Source organism: Papaver somniferum, chromosome 10, assembly GCF_003573695.1.
Source record: "Papaver somniferum cultivar HN1 chromosome 10, ASM357369v1, whole genome shotgun sequence".
In the NCBI taxonomy this organism is placed as follows: Eukaryota; Viridiplantae; Streptophyta; class Magnoliopsida; order Ranunculales; family Papaveraceae; genus Papaver; species Papaver somniferum.
In genome coordinates, this window is record NC_039367.1 from 27017891 (window position 1) to 27037446 (window position 19556).

General features: G+C 34.8%; 1 protein-coding gene and 1 long non-coding RNA gene across 3 annotated transcripts; both read right to left on the minus strand.

Moving 5' to 3' along the window:
* Positions 1-8765: 8765 nt before the first annotated feature.
* Positions 8766-10849, minus strand: LOC113315432. Its single transcript, XM_026563708.1, has 3 exons — positions 10654-10849; positions 9811-10512; positions 8766-8980 (listed from the first exon to the last, which is right to left on the minus strand). The coding sequence occupies exons 1-3, from the start codon at positions 10847-10849 to the stop codon at positions 8766-8768; spliced, it is 1113 nt and encodes a 370-aa protein (XP_026419493.1).
* A 3775-nt stretch (positions 10850-14624) lies between these two features.
* LOC113314984 lies at positions 14625-16273 on the minus strand. Of its 2 annotated transcripts, none has more exons than XR_003342643.1 (3): positions 16022-16273; positions 15659-15808; positions 14625-15321 (listed from the first exon to the last, which is right to left on the minus strand). It is a non-coding gene; the product is annotated as an uncharacterized LOC113314984 (long non-coding RNA). The 2 variants fall into 2 exon arrangements; XR_003342642.1 differs by having other exon boundaries at positions 15465-15808.
* Between the last annotated feature and the right edge of the window lie 3283 nt (positions 16274-19556).

Sequence of the window (19556 nt, forward strand, 5' to 3'; positions counted from 1 at the left end):
GCGGCATTAATGGCTGAGATAACATTTTGGTAGTCCCCTTCAATGTGTAATGATTCGCATATTACTTTCCCACTTAATTCCTTCATATGCTGCAAGTGCTTCTGCTTTCTCAGCATCTACAACTCTACCCGTTTACATCTAACTCCGTGCTGCTCACCTGCAATATTTCTAAATAGTGGTCAAAGCCATGTTTTCTTAATTACTGAATCAAAAGCTGCATCAAAGTTTAGTCTCAGAAATTCTGGAGTAGGTGATTTCCGTATTTCCATGTTTGTTACAATGCAAACATTTGTAGTTTGGTTATATCTTGTTGCACATTATATCCAATCATTATAGGCATGAATTCTGCCAGATAAATTAACTATATTAACCAGTAAGATGACACACCTTCTTTTCCAAATATGTCATAACCAGTACAAACTTTCTGATAATTTTTAAGATCAATCACATTCATTCTTTGATTGTTGTGACTAGACTTATTTGATTACCATCCATCAATATAACAATTACTTACCGTACCAGCTATACGAGGATATGTAACCAGAGAAACATTTTTAGAGACATAGCAATCTATAAGAAGGTGTTGCATGGTTTCAATAGAGCTATTACATAGAGGTCAATTCAAATTAGCATTTTTGACAAATATGGAAATGTTATGATTGGTAGGTAGAATACCACTAAGACATTTCCGTATGAAATGTTGAACTCTTGGAGGAAGATCAGTCTTCAAGAAAAGTTTTCAGTTCAAACCTCTATTACCTGCTGAACCACCAAGATAGTCAATTAGAGTTACTTTGTAGGTTAATTAATCAACAAATTTACCCCTATATGGAAATGGGTCGTGTATTGCGAGAATGCTTCCCATCTACCAGTTCCTTATACCATCAAAATACCCCGTATATATCCCCCGTTATTGGTCCACGAGAAGGCGCTCCCTGGCCCACCATTTCCATCTATGGCTTACATCTATGAGACACATGGGTTTACAGAGATTGTGTAAGAAACCGGTAGATGGGTAGTAGCTTTGCGAATAGAGAGACGATTCTTCAAAATAAAAGAATATTGATAAAATAAATAAATGATTTTTTTTATGTTTTTTTGACCAGCTAAGGAGGATTACCAAACAACATCTTAAGAAAAGATATAGCTAAATTGATGTACGTAATAATAGTCAATTACGGCATATATACCATTATCTTGCAGAAAATGAATAAGTGTTGAATAATCTTTTGAAAACAATATAAAAAGACGATAATCTTCTACTGTTTGTGTCCCTATTCTAAAAGCAAAATATTGTATTTTCCTAGTCCCACAAAATAAACAGTACATACCTTTATTTATGTTGTATGAGAAATTGTATTGAGAATAAGACAAAGGGTAAAAACAAGAAAACATGAAAACTATAAAAATTACAAAAACAAACAATGTCTTAATCTAAAAGAAAATAATAAGGACGAAGGGAGTAGTATTTAACTCATCTCGTGAAAGAAAAAAGTCGTCTTGGTCCAGAAAATTTAAGACAACTATGCCTCAAGGTTTTTGATTTGATTGGAGGCTAGGCTAAGTAACACCAAGCACCGTTGACGAAGTGGTCAAATTTGTTACCCGAAATACATAGAAAGAGTCATGATTCCACCAACAATGATGTCGTGACTTTGCCTAAACCTCGTATGATATGTGAAAATCCCCATTTACATGACTCCCAGATGATTTCCACGGAGGTATTGTTTGGAAGAATAGAGATCTACAGGTTGTTTTTTTCCCTCTGAGTCAATTAACTCGTGTGAATCTAACTTATTACATATGACTAAAAAATTATTAAATAGTAAAGTTTTTGAATGTTTTCGAGTCCGGGCATATATATATCAGGTAGAAAGTAATACCTGATTCAAATACTTCCGATTCAGACCTTGAGTGAGATATTAAAAAAATAAAAAGGCAAACTATTTGACGTCTATCTCGAACAGAGTCAAAATTCGTGTTATATTCTGATTTCGAGACATATGCAAACAAACAAGATGTTAGCTTTATTGGAAGTCTGTATTTTCAAAAGATGAAGTTTGAAGAAGCTAAACAGTATTTGATATAACAACGTAAGATTAAGAAGGAGTATAAGTTGATTCCTGTGAGTAAAGATTTTTCTTCCATCAACTTGAAAAAAGGGGAGGACAAGAAAAGGGTTTGGGGAAGGTCCTTATTGATTATCAAAATAATTAAACTATGTTAACGTAAGCCTTAAAATATGGGAGTAGAAAGTGTTGTTGCCAATATGCAATGCTCAATGGAGAATCCACAATGGGTCCGGTGGGATCACTGGTACCCATAAAATTTTGAAATCTCTAAAATACTAAATATATTTTCTACTATTTTAGTTTAAACTAGTCTTACTGCTCCTACGATATTCTTGCAAATAACTCTTGCAACTAACATATACAGTATATATTGTGTAGTTATGAAACGACTTCTTTCAATCCAAATTGAAAAACCTACCTAAAATTAAGAATTTTAATATAGATCAATCTTCATTACACCGAAAAAGGAGAAGAATTTCTTTTGTTTATCAGTTAACTGTCTTGGTTAACAAAACTTGATTATCTTCCCTCTTTTGTTGATTTAATATATAAGTAGTTCTTTTTTTTTGAGTTTTTTTCCTTCAAAATATAAGTTTTACCGGATAAATGTACGATATTTTTCAACATTATTAACGATTCTAAAGGTATGTTAATTTAATTTTATATAAGTCTATGAGATTCCTCCCTATTGCGTTCTTATTAATAATCTTCGAAAACAAAACATGCCCTTAGAGAATTGATGTTCTGGATACGCCATTGACAATTCGTAGGAGGGCCTATCAAAGTTAATGATATTAAAGTTAACCAAGAATTTGGTTTCTGCACTAGTCTATCACGGAGACAGATTTTGGTAAATCAATTTTCTCGAAAATATAGTTGAAGATAAAGTATGATGGATTTTAACAAGCAGCTAAGATTCCCCTCCAAATTTTTGTTCTTTGGGAAGGTTATAGTTACCCAGCCAAGGATTAGGGGCAGATATGTCAATAAAACTAAAAAAGAAGATACCATAATAACTTGGTGTGGTTAATACGGTCAATAAATAAGATGAAGAGAATATTAATAAGTTAAGCAGACAGGACGAAGAAAATTTATAACCGTTGATAAGGCATTGAAAAAAGAAAACCATCGATGTACACTAGAATAGTGAAATTGTTCCCTGAATTTAACCAACAAAAGAAAGACAGAACTAACATTACATGGATTAAACGCCCCCTACATCTTTGCACAGAGTTTTGACAACTAAGCTCTGGTTGTATGTGATTGTATTTTGGATTTATGTGAATCTAATTACTGTTGTTCTTATCTAGACGAGACTAAGTTTTTATTTTTTTCTCTAACTCAATTAACTCGTTAATCTAACTTATTGCATCTGACTTATCCTTAAAAATCATAATGTCTACTATTTTCCAAAATGATAAAGAACAATATCATTCATGGAAAGATTAAATCTACGAGCTAAAGTCATCATAATCGAGTTCTTAATCATTACAATAAGAGAGAAAATACATAAACTAGTTAGATTACCGTCACCTAAGCTTTTGAAAATAGAAATATCACAGGCGAATACGTTTTACACTTTCATACATGCCATTCACTTACTATGATAGAAAGCATCACCTCGAGTTTATATTTTCTTTGAATTGGTTTGTATGTTGTATTAATCTTAAGTGGACGTGATTGATGTAGTTGTAACGATCATTTGTTATTGTCGGATTAGTTTGACTGAATTAATAGTATATTATTTTATCTAATTATAAATATATCATTTTTGGTGAACGATAACTCCAGAACTAAGATTTAACCCTATAAAAAACATAATATAAAAAGGTGATCGTCCACTTTATCAAAATTATCTGTAAAAAGATATTTATTTGTGTTTTAATAATACTAGAATATAAAAAAGGAGAAATATGCAAGAGAGGAAGAGCTCTTGTGCATTAGATAAAAATTATCAATATTACAAAGAGTTTAACCCTCTCTACATGTACATTCTATCAAGTAAACTCTCTAAATACATATTCATGGGCGTACATGTGGACCCAAGGTCTTATAACAATTCATGTACAAGCACAAAATTCATATCATGATACTTTGTGTAGTTAACACGTGAGGCATTTTGATAGTTAAGTAAGCATCAAAATACATAATGTACATACTGAAAAGGGGAGGGTATCAAGTACACCACCAACTTTTTCGTTCGTAAACCTATATGGACAAAACCTAACACAATCAAAAGTAGGTCAAAGCAAAGATCCTAGAGGAAGATGTACATCGAGTTTTTCACTTTCTCTTCCACAGTGCATTCAATACACTCAACCAGTTTATTGAAATCCTTGCACAACTAAGAGTAGATGAACCTTCCCTTTCACCGCCTACGACGTTTAGTCCCACTCAAAAAAGTTGAATCGTGTCTCTTGAATAGTTATTTCTTCCGTGGGCATCATTTGATCCGGTCTATGTTTACAACTCTTCGTACACTGACACATATTGCAGTCCCTGCAAGTTAACACACCGTAACAAACATAACCCGGTGAGTTAATGTCATTACCATATTCTAAAGTTGGTATGAAGAAATATTTGAACTCATATGATATACAAACTAAGTAATATAAGAATACCATTTTTTGGCAGTTTTCTGGCCTTAACCCTTGGGTCAATTCTTCTCCATTGTGACTGCTGGTCATATTTTAACTAGTTAAATTCTTTTTTTTTTCAGTGTAACTTTTTCTCGAATTTTTCTAAGTGTTGGGTTTAACACCATCTCTTATAAACCTATGCACATTATTAGGTTGTTCTTCTGGAGGATCGCTTTGGCATCGAGCCTTTTAAGCTCCATGAGAAATCAGAAAAAGGGAAGAAGCACATACAAGCTGAAGTTAATATGAAACCATTCGAAATATAAACCACCAAAAACTATATACTCAAATTATCCATATGATGGATGTAATTTCGATTATCATTCTGGTAATCGAAAGATGTCGGATTTTCCATTGAGTTTGAAGAAAATTCACGAATCGTATGATATAGTAAAGATTAAAGAAAAAATGATAGCGAAAGTAAAAGGAAAGATCCAAAAATATGAGAAATTAAATTTTTTCTCAATTTGATACCATGATAGAAGTGAAATATATTAATGGAGAGAAAAAAATTACAATTACACTGAATGATTCAATGTCTTTTAACAACAATGACTACTCAACACCAGCTTACATATTAAGATGATGGCGGAACTCTTTGTTGAACTAGGCATCTGTGCAATTTTCATTGCTGAGATTTGTGCAATTACTTTTGGATTAGAGTAACACAACCGTAACATACACAAACATGGGGTGTACGATTGTTAACGTACACTAACATCTGAACCAATCAGTAAACAAAAATGAAAATCATATAAATGATCAATAGAAACTAAATAGCACATAAAATGAGTTTAGACAGAGTATTACAATCTTTGTGTTACTAAGAGATTCTCCAATGAAATGTTTGCGAAGGAAAAAGTCTTCACCCATGTAAGATATGCATCCATATTTCCCTAAATCTTTGTCTAATCCTAACCTCTTCAACAAATATGGAGATGATATGGTATATTTTAGACATCCTTTAACTCAACCTTTTGTGTCAGAGGTTCACCAAAAGGATTTTTATCAATCCTAATCAGTTTTTTTTTAATATTAAAAATAGATTTAGTTTTATTAAAATGATTCTTAATTGAAATATATATTAACGATTTTTTTCCTTTCTCCTTCGCTTCCAGAATGAAAACCTTTTTACTTTTTTTTTTCTTCTACTTTTTCTTTCTCACTCATTTTTCATCCATAGCTATCAGACTATCTTGTGATGTGAATAAATCGGGGTAACTACATGTTATTATTATTATTATCAATAATTCTTCTCTTGTAAAATGAATCCCCATCAAATGATATCCTGATTATATAATAACATGTTACAATATTTTATTTTATTTGAAAAATAATGGTTAATGTGATAGTATAATAACATTCAATAGTCTACTCGGCGTTTGTTGATTCTACCGACTTTGTCTCAAAGTTCAAAGAAAGAGTTTATATGGATTTGCTTTATATGTTTTTCTTTGACATTAGAATAATAAGTCAATGATCTCACATATTTTAACGTTGATTTGTAATATGTTTATATTTGATTTCAAGTTATACGGTATCTATAGATCTCCGAGCATAAACAATTTGTAAATTTTCGAGTATATACAATATTATGTATGGGTTGAAAATCTGTGATGGCATCATCAAAACTTAAATATGACAGTGAAAATTTGTCTACCAAATAACTTTTTTTCATTTTTTATTAACCATATGATCATTCTAAATCATGATATAAGCACCGATATTCTATTTGCATGGGAATTGCCAAAATTAACCCAAGAAAACACGCTAAAACTATGTGAAAAATATTTTCAAATGGTTGGGAACAAATATAATTGTGTCACTTTGAATATTTGACAAAACTTTAATGAATATAGGTTGATTGCATCTCATCCAAGACAAAAATTGGACGATAATTAAATCTACCGATCTGAACAAACATACGTTATAATCAGAAAGAATAAAAAAAAAGGCCGAAAATCAAAAGAATGAACCTCACAAAATTTTTCTCTATATCTTGAATTTTCTATCAAGCGACTGAATATGGAATAAAAGATGAGAGTAGGGTTTGTATATTCTCATGCAAAATAAAGGAGGGAGCTTTTCCGCGACGGAGTAATCGTTAATTCATTTTTATTAATTAAAAGACAAATAAGATTACAGTCGGGCAAAGAAATTTTCAAAATACAAGTGAGTTGGAGAAAGATTTTTTACTATATATAAAGCTGACCACATGACCATTTGATAAGTTGTAGGATAAGCATAGTCCGAACTCTAATTAGACATTACAAATGAAAAAAAACAAACTATTTGATATCTGACTTGAATTGAGTAAGACGTCGAGTAAATTCATATACGAGTCAGACCAAATACACAAGGTGTAAGTTGGTCTGTTTCCAAGATAGATATTATTTTATCCTCTGTTTAGTTATTCATCTTTTTTCCATGGATATAATAATACAATTGATTGGAATCCAAATTAGATCTGCTCGAATGATATGATTTTCTTTCCCACTTTGTGAAGAAGTCGACCTTTTTTTCCGTAACGAGATCAATTACTTTGATTATTTTTAAGCCCTATGAAATCCTGTCAAAGTGATTTGATATACAATTTTATAAGGAACCTTATCAGAACCGAAGACAATTACATGTTGCATATATCAAGAACTTGCGCATTACCAAAAAGAAAAACACCATACAAAGATAAAAAGTACTTATTGTGTGATTAGATGGTATCCCTTTTTACTCTATGTTTTCCTTTCTTTTTGTTGATTAGATTTATTATCCTAATCTCTTACATGACCCTAATTTAACTCTTTTGAAGTTATCTTAGAAAGAGCAAGTGTTTGTCTGCATAACTTATAGTCTATTTTGATACTCATTCAGAAGTTATTCTTTAACTTTTAAGAGTCGAAAAATCAAAATTTTGTTTAGAACACGTTTGATTACTAAAAGCAGAACTCAAAAATAAAAATATTTTCTTCACAAAAAGTTGATATTTTTTTCGTTCAAGAAATCATTCAGAAATTTTATACTCAAACTCAGGGGCGGAGCCAATGTAGTGCAAGGGTGTGCAATCGCACACCCTTGCCTGCCCAAAATGTCCACTGAGCTTATGATTTGCTAGCCCAAAACTAGATAATACATCAGTTTTGCACCCCCTATTAAAATCCCAAGTAACTAAATTTTGTGGTGTATTTTTTCTTGCGCCCCTTCTTCAAATCCCGGCTCCGCCCTTCTCAAACTAATTTCTTGTTTTCTGACTTCTAAAAGTCGAAAAGCTGCTTCTGAATGTGTATCCAAACATGTTATTATAGCGATACAATTTCCACATTTTAAAATAACTTCTCATAGCAAAAAAAATGTATAAAAAAGAGTTTTAATTCTGATTTCTAAAATTGACTTATACAAAAAATAATAATAATACATTTTTGCTTCTGATACCCAAATACCCTCGTAACTTTCAGACTTTTTGTTATCTCAGAGCATACAATCATGAAACAAAACTTCCTTCAAATATCAAAATGACTTCCATTTTCATTCTATAAATGATGTTGGATCCCTGACATAAAAGTGATAGCTCAGCCCTAGGATTGACATGACTACACTCCCATAGTGATTGCAGTTTGGTGTTATACCAGTCACTTTCTTGCTTTAACTCTATGCTTAATGTGTGCACGTCATATGTATGTACCATCCTCTCCACTAGTAAACTTTTTTTTTATAGGAAAGGCTTAGGCCTGGAAAGGCACTAAGAGGCAGTACATATGAGTTGTGTTGCAGCAGCTGTGGATGTACCACTCAGTCTACCAACGTTGTTCTTGCAAAGAAGGGCTAAGTTAAATTCCTCCATGTTTTGACTACGAGTAATAATACTAAGATATAATAAAACAAAAGATATGGGATTTATGGCCATATTTGTACTAGTGTCTTCTTGACTTTGTCCCGCTTCATAGTATTTGAGACGAAATCTTCCTTGAGCAGCTTCATTGTAGAGTAGTTTGAAACGATCTAGAATGTCCATTGATTCAGCAGATATTGCAATGTTTGTGTGCTGCATCTCTTTGGCCCACTACAAATCTAGGTCAACGCCTCCTGTGACTCCCTCTTCTCCATAGTTTCCTGGATGTCCTCTAGAGCCAATGATGTTTCCTGCAAAATCTGTCATAGTTAAGGCACTGTAACAAACAAAGTTCTCAGGATCTTGAATAGTACAGATATTGATATGTTTCCCAAATCCTGTTTCTGCATTCCAGGTGTAATGCGCATAAGTATTGTCAGCTTCCTCTGGTAAGAGAGGGAAGTTGTTCAAGATATGATTTGGAATTGCATGAATTCAATTATGGTTGCACAAATGTTGCCTTATTCTGAGGGTGATTACTCCCACATTAGTCTAGATTAGTTTAAATATAAAATCACATCTAGCTTTCCAAATGTACCAACATGTGGTGGCATAGATGCTGCAATCAGTGTTTCCTAGTTGAAACCAGGAGTTCATCCACTCAATGAAGATAGTATTGTTATCAAAGAGAGTATGGGAGGTGCCAAGAATTCCTGCCAAACTGAAGTAGCAGTAGTGCAATTTAGGAACATGTGAGACATGGTTTCTTCTTCTCCACTATTGCAGAAAGTGCATAATGGATTGATGTAATGAAGTATGCTAGATGTCTTGGAATTTATGGGAAGAATTCCATGTGCACATTTCCAAATAAAATTTTTGATTACTGGAGCCACCTCCATGTTCCAAATGGTTTCCCAATTTCCATATGGGGTGTCATTTATGTAGAGGTGATCAATTTTTGCCTGGTAAAGGTATTTGACAGAAAAAAACTCTTGTGTTGTTGATGTTCCAAATTATTCTGTCTTCTTCATTTGGGTGTGTCTGTAGAGTAAGAATAACAGCAGCTTCCTCCCTGCTGAAGATGTTAGAAATTTGAGTTTCATCCCAATTTCCATCTGGAAGAATCAAGGCTTCTAACTTATATATATATAATGAGGGCAGTGATGAGGTTTTTGAAGTTTTGCTGTGGAGTTTGGTAACCATAAGTCTTCCCAAATTTGGATCCTTCTGCCATTTCCAATCCTCCAGGAGAACTGTTGTTGTATGTTGCTTATACCTTCTAGGATTCCTTTCCATATCCAGGAGTCCCCATCCTTGGCTTTAGTGTTCATGCTGAGAACATTTCTGCCTATAAGATATCTGGCATCCATGAGTTTATACCGTAAAGAATCTTTATCTTGCTCAAGTCTCCATACAATTTTTGTTATCATGGAGTTGTTAAATAATTCCATATTCATGAATCCTAGACCTCCTAGAGCTTTTGGCTTGCAAACTGCTGTCCAAGCCTTAGGGTAATAACAAAAAGGATTCTCTATGTTCTTACTCCAGAAGAAGTCTCTTTGGAGATTATTAATGTCTTTGCAAGTTTTCTTAGGAACCTTAAAGCAGTTCATTTGGTAAATGCAAGCTGAAGAGGTGACAGATTTGATGATTACCTCTCTGCCAGCAGGGTTAAGAGGTGTATGTTTCCAACCAGTGAGTCTCGGCTTCAATTTTTCTACTCCATGCTTGAAAGAGTTGATTTTGCTTCTATTTGTGAAAAAAGGAGATCCTAGGTATTTATCATCGAGCTGAAGAACTTGAACTCCCATAGCATTGCTAATTTGAGGAATGAGCTCTGGGTTGGTGTTTTTGCTGAAGAAGACTCCAGATTTATGGAAGTTGATAAGCTGCCCAGAAGTATTTCCAAAAGTCTGCAGGAGCTGCATAATATTTTGCGCTTCTATTTTATTTGCCTTGCAGAAGATCATGCAATCATCTGCAAATAGGAGATGACTGATAGAGGGTGCTGCCTTTCAGATCTTTATTCCATGAATAAGGCTTATCTCCTCATCATGCAGTAAATTTCTTGAAAGGAATTCCATGCAGAATAAGAACAGGTAGGGAGATAGAGGATCACCTTGCCTTATTCCTCTAGAGGGTTTGAAGAATTTGTCAGGAGAACCATTGATGAGAACAGCTGATGTATTGGTTGATATGCATTGATAAATCTTATTGAACCATAGGTCATCAAAGCCAAGTTTCTTCATAATTGTTATCAAAAAAACCCAGTCCACTCTGTCAAAGGCCTTGGCCATATCAATTTTTATTCCCATAGTACCTTTTTTTCCTCTTTTAGAACTCATGGAGTGTATAATTTCATGAGAAATAACTATATTGTCAGATATTTGCCTCACATAAATGAATGTTGATTGATAGGGGGATATGATTTTGTTTAGTAATGGCTTCATTCTTTGAGCTAAGAGTTTAGAGATGATTTTTTAGATGGTGTTACATAGGCTGATAGGTCTGAAATGGCTAGGGGAAGTTGGGTTGTCAATCTTGGGTATGAGGGCTATGAAGGTGGCATTCATATCTTTTAGCAAGTTCCCAGAGAGAAAGAAGTTTTGAACCATTGAGACAATATCATTACCTATAATATCACAGTTAAATTTAAAGAAGTTTGGTGGAAAACCATCTGGACCTGGGGCTTTACCATTTGCCATACTGAATAAGATGGCCTTAATTTCTTCAGGTTCTGGTCTTCTGTTGAGGGTGATATTATCATCAGGAGTTACGGTTGAGGGGATGAGATTGATTATTTCAGAGGAGGGTTTGATAGTTTCAGTTGTTTCCATATGAGAAAAATGGTTGGTAAAGCAGTCTTTTACCTCCTTTTGTTCTGTGATCCAACTACCTTCTTCAGTTTGAATTGTTTCAATTTTATTCCTTCTTGCTCTAGTTTTTGTGGTTCTATAGAAGTAGCTTGTGTTTTGATCTCCCAGCTTGATAAGTTGATCCCTGCTCTTAGTTTTCCAAAATTTCACTTCAATGTCATGCCAATTTTTGAGTTGCTTTCTTGCATCATCTAGAGCTTGTCCATTGTCAGTCCTGAAGTAGTAAGTATGTAACCAAGTTAAGTATTGCTTGCACTCTTCAATGTTGGTTTTGATATTTTTATACACTTCCTTGTTCCAAAATATGATTTGTAATTTGATGTCTTTAAGCTTTCTGGAAATTGAGAAAGCACTTGATCCTGGGGTGACCTTGTTCCAGCATTCAACAATAATTTTCCTGCAATCAGGATGATCTAGCCAAGGACCAAAAACTTTGAATGGTATCTTACAATTCTTCCAGTGGGGATTAGAATTTAACAGAATTGGGTGATGGTCAGAACCAATGGCTAGCATATTTGTGATAGTAGTGTTTGGGAAAATATCCAACCAACTATCATTAGCTAGACCTCTATCCAATCTTTGCTCAGTTAGAGCAGGACCTTTTCTCTTGTTTGACCAAGTGAAAGGGAAGCCAGAGAAACCAAGGTCAATGAGATCTAAATTTTGAATCTTTTCATTGAATATAGAGGCTTCATTTGCATCAATGGGATGGGAACTGAACTTTTCTATATCATGAAGAATGAAGTTGAAGTCTCCAGTGACCAGCCAAGGCAATTTGTGAGAGATAACAGTTTTCTCAAGGGATTTCCAAGAGTTTAACTTGGATTGAGTGTCATTAGGATTACCATACACTACACCATTTTTAGTGATTATCAACGGTATGATTCGGTTGCAAAGCGGGGTTGCAACAGTTCCAAGCTGTTACGAAAGTCGATGTTGCAAATTTTCGCAACTGCTCATAAGCTGTTGCGAATTTTCAGTTGACATTAAATTGTCGCAACAGTTTCAAAGAGTTGCGAAATTAGATGGTCGCAACAGTTCGAAACAGTTACGAAACTGGATTTTCGAAACAGGTTGTTGCGTTGCGAAATTTTTGCAACATAAAAAAAATAGTGGTTTTGACCAGTCAAAACCACTATTTTGACCGGTTAAAACTAGAGTTCCTTGTGACAAAATCAATATCAGTCTAAAGCAGAGTTCCCCTGCAACTTTTTCAGTAAGAGAAATCAGTCTTGAAATGCATGTATCCCATAATTCTATATTAGTATAAGTACCATTAAGTTCAAACCTACAAGCATGATCAATTCAGCATAAGTATAAGCCATACATAAAGTTACTATAGACATTAAGTGTGAAGTATCAAAATAAATGCAAGTATAGAAACATTTTCTACATTTCAAATTTTTTTATAACAATCTAAAATTCACTCCCCACTTTTAGCCAAGGTCACCAATTATGAGCCATGACCTGAATTTGTACAGGCTAAGCTCTCACTATGGCAGTCCCTTTGTTCCTTTGGTATGTATTCAATTGGATATACCTACGAGTGTCTATACAACAACAATAGTAACAACATTGATCAGATTGCGCTATGATATCCACTTGCAGATTAATTCTATAGAGATCCGCTCGTAACAAGCACCACACCAAATCATATCCAATGGATTATGTAAAAAGCAACAGACAAGTCATTTACTTCAAGCAAGGTGGATTGATGAAAATTGAGTATCCTATCCATTGAGATTAAAGAAAAGCTTACTGCAAGCTTGGGGGATGAAATAAAAATAAGAACAAACTCATATACGCAGATAAACCAAGTAACTTTGACAAGTATTTTAGTTCCTGACCTAGTGCGTGCAAGCAAAGTGCTCGGAGCGCCCCTTTTAGGAAGACCTCCTCGAAAATTGTAATCATGTAGGAAACAAACATAGTTGCTTAGCAATACCATATTCTAGGAAAAGCTCCTCACACATAGGTTTTAACAAAGTTTACCTTCAATGTAGCCTTGTTCTTTACCATACTTAAGTTAGCCAGCTTTCATACGCATACTATAATCTTTATGACAAAAAATTTACAGGAAATACATAGTCAGATACCAAAAAAGTTGCTTAGGAAAAACCAAAACAACAATTAAAACTACCATACAAACAGAGTAACATGGATAGGCCACATATGGTGCCACTATCTACTATGAAAGAAATAATGCTAATTATCCACTACTAGGTCCAAAAGAAACAACGCAAGCCACATGCTCACTTATGCTACTTATCCAACATATGGAGGTAACGAGAGTTTATTTACACAACAACATAAGCCAAGGTCAACATAATTACAAGATATACTAACACTTACACATATCTTATTAAAAGGATACATACATATATAAACAAATCTCCACCAAAATACCAACAGAATTTATTAAAGGAAGTAAATCTACGTATACAACATGTGCAAGATTATGGACCAAAAGCATCTCAATCAAATCATCCTTATAAACATAACTATTTCTCTAGATTTAAAGTCTGACACCAATGAATAGCTGAATTGAAAACACGACATCACTTCTTAAAATAGACACAAGTAATAGCGTATTTATGAGAATGAAACAGTTAATGTCAATTTGGAATTGTCATTCAGAGGCCCTTATTTTATCAGAAAACACCTTAGGCTAAATAAACCAGACTTTTGCTAAGTGGAAGAACATGAGCTATCCAATTTATGTACTGTATTTAATACAATATCATAAGATTCGGAATACAGTACCTGAGAATCATTAGATTCAGAATCACTATTTGTAAAAAAGGCTTTTCCCATTTTCCTAGCAGTAAATGTCTCTACAAGTTCCTTGTGAAATCTTGTACCATTAGAAATTAAACTATTCATACTCATTCAAATGACAGTTGTGTAGCCCATAAGAGGTATGGAGATTCAGATGGAGCTAATAAGAACAACAAAATAAATCTAGATAGTTCATACCAGGGATGGCTTAGTGGTGTGATTCCAAAGTGAGTGGTAAAAAGACAAAGTACTTAATTGTTTATTTGCAGCTTCAACAAGTCTTGGTTCATTCCCACCTGCAAATTCCCAGAAAAGTATGTAAGCACTAAAAATGGACAACTATCAAACACCTGGCAGTCCTGACCAACTCAATTGATGAACATCAACTCAATTGTAGGATACCTGAAGATACACTAGCTTTAAATAAATAGTGACAGTGCATTTGAACCCTAGACATCTTTGTACAACTACCAACGTCCAGACCAACTCAATGCAGATAGACTAGCTAACTTCAAAAAAAAAAATTCTAGGTAAGATTTGTTTATACCTAATGCTGTGCACCCCATACCACTCAGTTGACTGATCAAAGTCCAGTAACATAAATTGATATGCTCAGAAATATTTATGATAATTTTAAAAAGATAATAAAAAAGGTCAAGGAAAATAACATATCACCCATTTGACACAACCTATCATCTGGGACATCAACTGTACGATATTGAGTTTGTGGAGTTAGAATTGTTGTTGTTGTTTAAATACAAGATGAAGCTAGCTGGTGGCATCATGAATGTGTAAAAGGAACTGGTGATACATTGAGGGAGGTGTTGGTGGTCCGTGGAGGTGGAATCTATGGTGGTGACGGGATGAAAAAAGTTATGAGGGAAACTGGTGGCGAGTTTTAGGGATGAGCTGTTGAGTGATTTCACAAATAGGTGAGAGGCAATTCTCCTAAGTCCGAGAGGTGTAAATGAAGTGTTGATGGTGCTGATTCTCGAGATGGTGGTGGATGGAAGGTGGAGAGGATCTAAAAATCTCATCTCGGAACTTTTAAAGTGCAGGTAGAGTGCAAGATTGTCTTGGAACAACGATGTTCTCTGCTGATTGTTTCCAACCCCTTTATAGCCAATCATACCCTGCAAACACAAGTTGCATAGACACCCAACAGTTAGAATCATATACATAATCAAAATCACTCAAAATTTAAACCATAGAGCCATTAAAATTGATACTGAGAATAATTACAAAATCAAGGGGAAACAAGTATCATAAGACATACCCAACAGTCCCAGCTCAACAGTCAGATGTTAGTCCATTGTAAATACACATGAGAATTTTACCATCCTAGTATGTAACATTAAATTTAGCCGTAATAATGTGTATCTGTTTCAACTCATCACCTACAAATAACTCACACACTAAACATTATAGACTTAAAACATAATATTAGCAATATAGAGAGAGACAGATGACCTTCAAGTCTGCTTAAGCATATCCAACATATTAGTCTGGAACACAGGGTGAACAGATTCAACACTAACCCCAGTACCACATGAATAATATATTCATCTACAAACTCCCCAAACATCAATCCCATGACTTCCATTGAAACCCCAACTATTCCTGTAACAAAATCAAATCAAATTCGATTTGAATTCCAAAACCCTAATATAAAAACAAAAACACAACATTAATGAAATATATCAAAAACCAATTACAACTCTACAAATCCAGAACTTATGGATGACATAACCCTAACTTTAGAAAATAAAGGAGGACCCGAGATCTGTTAGTCTAAACCCTAATTAGTTTTTTTCTCAGAATGAAAAAAATTACCCTAAAGAATTGGTGTTGCTCGGGCGATCTAGGATTTAATATCTCCAAAATCAACAAATTACTGACTTGAGCCTTCATAAATTCTATGAAATTAGAGCAGTTGAACCCTAAAATTGGAGAACAGGACGAGAGAGAGAAAGCATCAGAGAAGGAAGATAAAACAAGAGAAAATAGAGGGATCTGCTAATCATTATCATCATCATCACTGTGTATATGTATAATGATGGATGAAATATTAAACCTCCAAACAAGAAGAAGAAGTTGAACCCTAAGAGAAGAGAAGAGAGAGCAGAGAGAATGAAGAATGAGATTTTTTTCTTTCGACTTTTAATCTAAACCTGAGTCAGTTATGAAGCTGACTCAGTATCTGAATGGGCTGAAATCGAGTCAGCATAAAGTGTAGGCAACCACACTCACAACTCACACGCATACAACTCCAATCTATTGCGAATTGTAACAAAAATAAACATTTGCGAGTTTCGTAACCAGGGTGAACTGTTGCAACTTTTTCGCAACAGAAATTCGCAACTTAAAATTTGCAACAGGGTCAAAGCTGTTGCGAAATCCAGTTACTAATCATGAAAAATGGTGTAGTGATAGTAACCTGTGAATAACCAAGGGGGGTTGTTGGCACTTCTGATGACATCATTAGTGTGGTTTATAGACCAATCTAAGACTTCCAGGTTTAGATTGCTTTTCCATAATAAGGCTAAACCACCTGCAGTGCCACTAGCCCCACCTGGGTTAACATACCAGAAGTTGTTGACTCCTAAGTCATGTAAAGTTTTCTTGAGTTTATCATGCTTTTGCCTAGTTTCAGACAAGAATATTATGTCAGGGTTTAATTTATTAAGCATGTCATTGAGGTATCTTTTAGCATCCCTAGTGCCCAATCCTTGACAATTCCATGCTAAGGAAGTGAAGAATTTCCAAAAATATGACACTGCTGGATACTTAGAGGTAGGCCTTCTAATAATTCTATCATAATGCTTATGAATCAAAAATACCACAAGTGAATTAAACAGATGGTTAGAGTAACAGTAATAGTAGCAATGGACTGAGTTGAGATTATTTACCCTTGTTCCAGCAGTAGGGAAATCCGAAGAGCCATTGACCAAGTATTTGAGGTGGTTGTCCATCTACTAAGCAGAGTCAGTTTGATCCTTGTATCTTTTAGCACTTGTCATTTCCATGTTGTTTACTGTACCAGTTTCTTCATTTGGAATATCCTTCTTTCTCTTTGGGTCCATAAGGAGGTAGATATGGTGTTGAGGGAAATGTCTTCAAGATGCTCAAAAGTATGATCCTTTTTCTTTGCTTTCCATGCAGATTTTTTCTTCTTACTTGCTTCAGCATCCATGTTGGATTTTATCTGAGCCAAGTTTGGAAGGGAATGAGAAGGAAATTAATTTGGTATAGTGATGACTGGGAAGAATTGCTTAGCAGCATCAAGTTCAGCATCAGTGTTTTCCTCATCATTCTTGCTCAAAGAATTGTTGTTGCTGGGATAAGACCTTGCAGCAGCCTTCTACTCTGGGTGTTTTTTCTTGTAATAACCTGCTATCTTATTTTCCAAATCTATCTTTTGTTTCTAAATTGACAAGCTAAGACATCTGGGTGAGGAGAATCTTGAGATTCAGCAGTAGGGGTATGGGTTTCAGCAATATGAGATTGAGATCCAAAGACAATGTTACTGTTTGATGTAGAAGCAATGTTTGCTATTGACTTTTCCGACTCCAATCTTTTAGAAATTTTCATTTTTGCTTCAAACACAGCAGCTGCATCAGCATCAGAGTAGTGCCTGCGAATGATAGCTTTTCCAGCTTGGACCTGTTTTTGTCTAGGAGTTATAGGTGCAGGTGCTGGCTGAGGGGTTGGTAAGTGATGGTAACCATGAGTGTTTTGGTTTGGGGGTGCATGGCAAAGATGGCTTGGGGTGATCAAGAATTCTACAAACTTTGCAGAATTTGATGCCATTAAGAGCATAGGCACACTCCAACCAGTGTGAGATGGTAGTAGTTTCAAAAGCTTCTATTCCAAACTTGAGAGATCTTGTTACATTGATGGTTACCTTGACTTCCACATTTTTCTCAAATCTGTCTCTGCCATAGGCTTTTTTCTGACCTTGGTAGACACCAATTGGTTGAATAATGTTTGGTATGTCGGGTATTATGTGAGTGAGTATTCTCTTAATTATAAGACAGATCATAACCTTAGAGAACATCTCTTCATCAATAAGTTCAGGACCGTTTGCTGGAACACCCACTAGAACCATTAGCTTATCAAAGACTCCTCTAATGCCTCCATCCCTCAAAGCAAAGTAGTCTTCTTCATTAGTGGTTCTGAGAATGTAGAAATTTCTTCTTCTATTCCATATTTCAACTTTGATTTCGCCAATCATCTCCCAGTGAGCATTGATGAAATTGCTAACTCTTGATGTTTGGAAGCATATATTACTACAAAATTTGCCGATGAAACAACCTTTCCAATCCTGAACTTGTTTTGTTTTGATATTCTCAGAGTTGAGAAATACTTTCGGAAATAAGTCCTCAGGGATGGTTAAAGTTGTATTCATTTTCTTGACCAGGTTATCGATGGAAGGTGGATTAAAATTGGAGGAGGAGGCCATTGTGTATAGGGTATGAAACCATAGAATAAAATAGGTGAGAGGGTTATGTTTACTGTGATTGTGAGGGTTATACATGAGTACAATGTAGTTGATGGTGATGGTGATGGGACTAACTTTAATTTCAAAAAATGTTCATGGGAAAACTTTGCGCTTTGTCGTAATTGAAATGGTTAACAATTGCAGTTAAGATGCTTATGCAGTCGTACTTGTGCTTAGAGCAGACAACGAAGCGCTTGTTGACTTGGTCGACTATGGCTAATGGCCCTTTGGACCGCAACCTGTCAAAAACCAGAATGCTAGTTTCTAATACGTTAGTGACATCAATATTCGAGAAATGAGGATTGATTTTTACCTTTTTACCGTGCTGCACTACCTTATTACTGATTATGATTGGAGAGGTGCCTGAAGTAAAGAAGTGTGGCTGCCACCAGACCATTTTTGTCCTCTCAGAACGTGACTCAGCTTGCATCTGAATGGGCATGTGAAATGTAACCCTCCGAGTCAGATAATCCAATAAGTCCAGCCCAATCTGAAGATGAGCTTTAATCAGATCAAGTTTCATGGGTAAAACCCATTAATTTATACTCAGAGTCCGACCCGCTAGTGTGGTCAATTTTTTCATGCCAAGTGTTTGTTGCCGCTTTGCATGATCCAATGAGAGGTCATTGCTTTTGCTAGGACAAGTTATGTTGCCCTTAGGATTGCTAATGTGTGTTATCTGGAAATACCAATCTCTAGGACTGGATATCGGAGTGCCAATCTCTAACCCTTGAGAAATTGACGATTGTGATTGAAAGACTGTTGCTCTTCCCAGCACAAATAAAATCAATGAGAGGGTAAGTTTTTTCAGTTTCTCATTCAGTTTTCCCAGAGAACTACCAGGCCGCACTACAATTTCTTTATGTC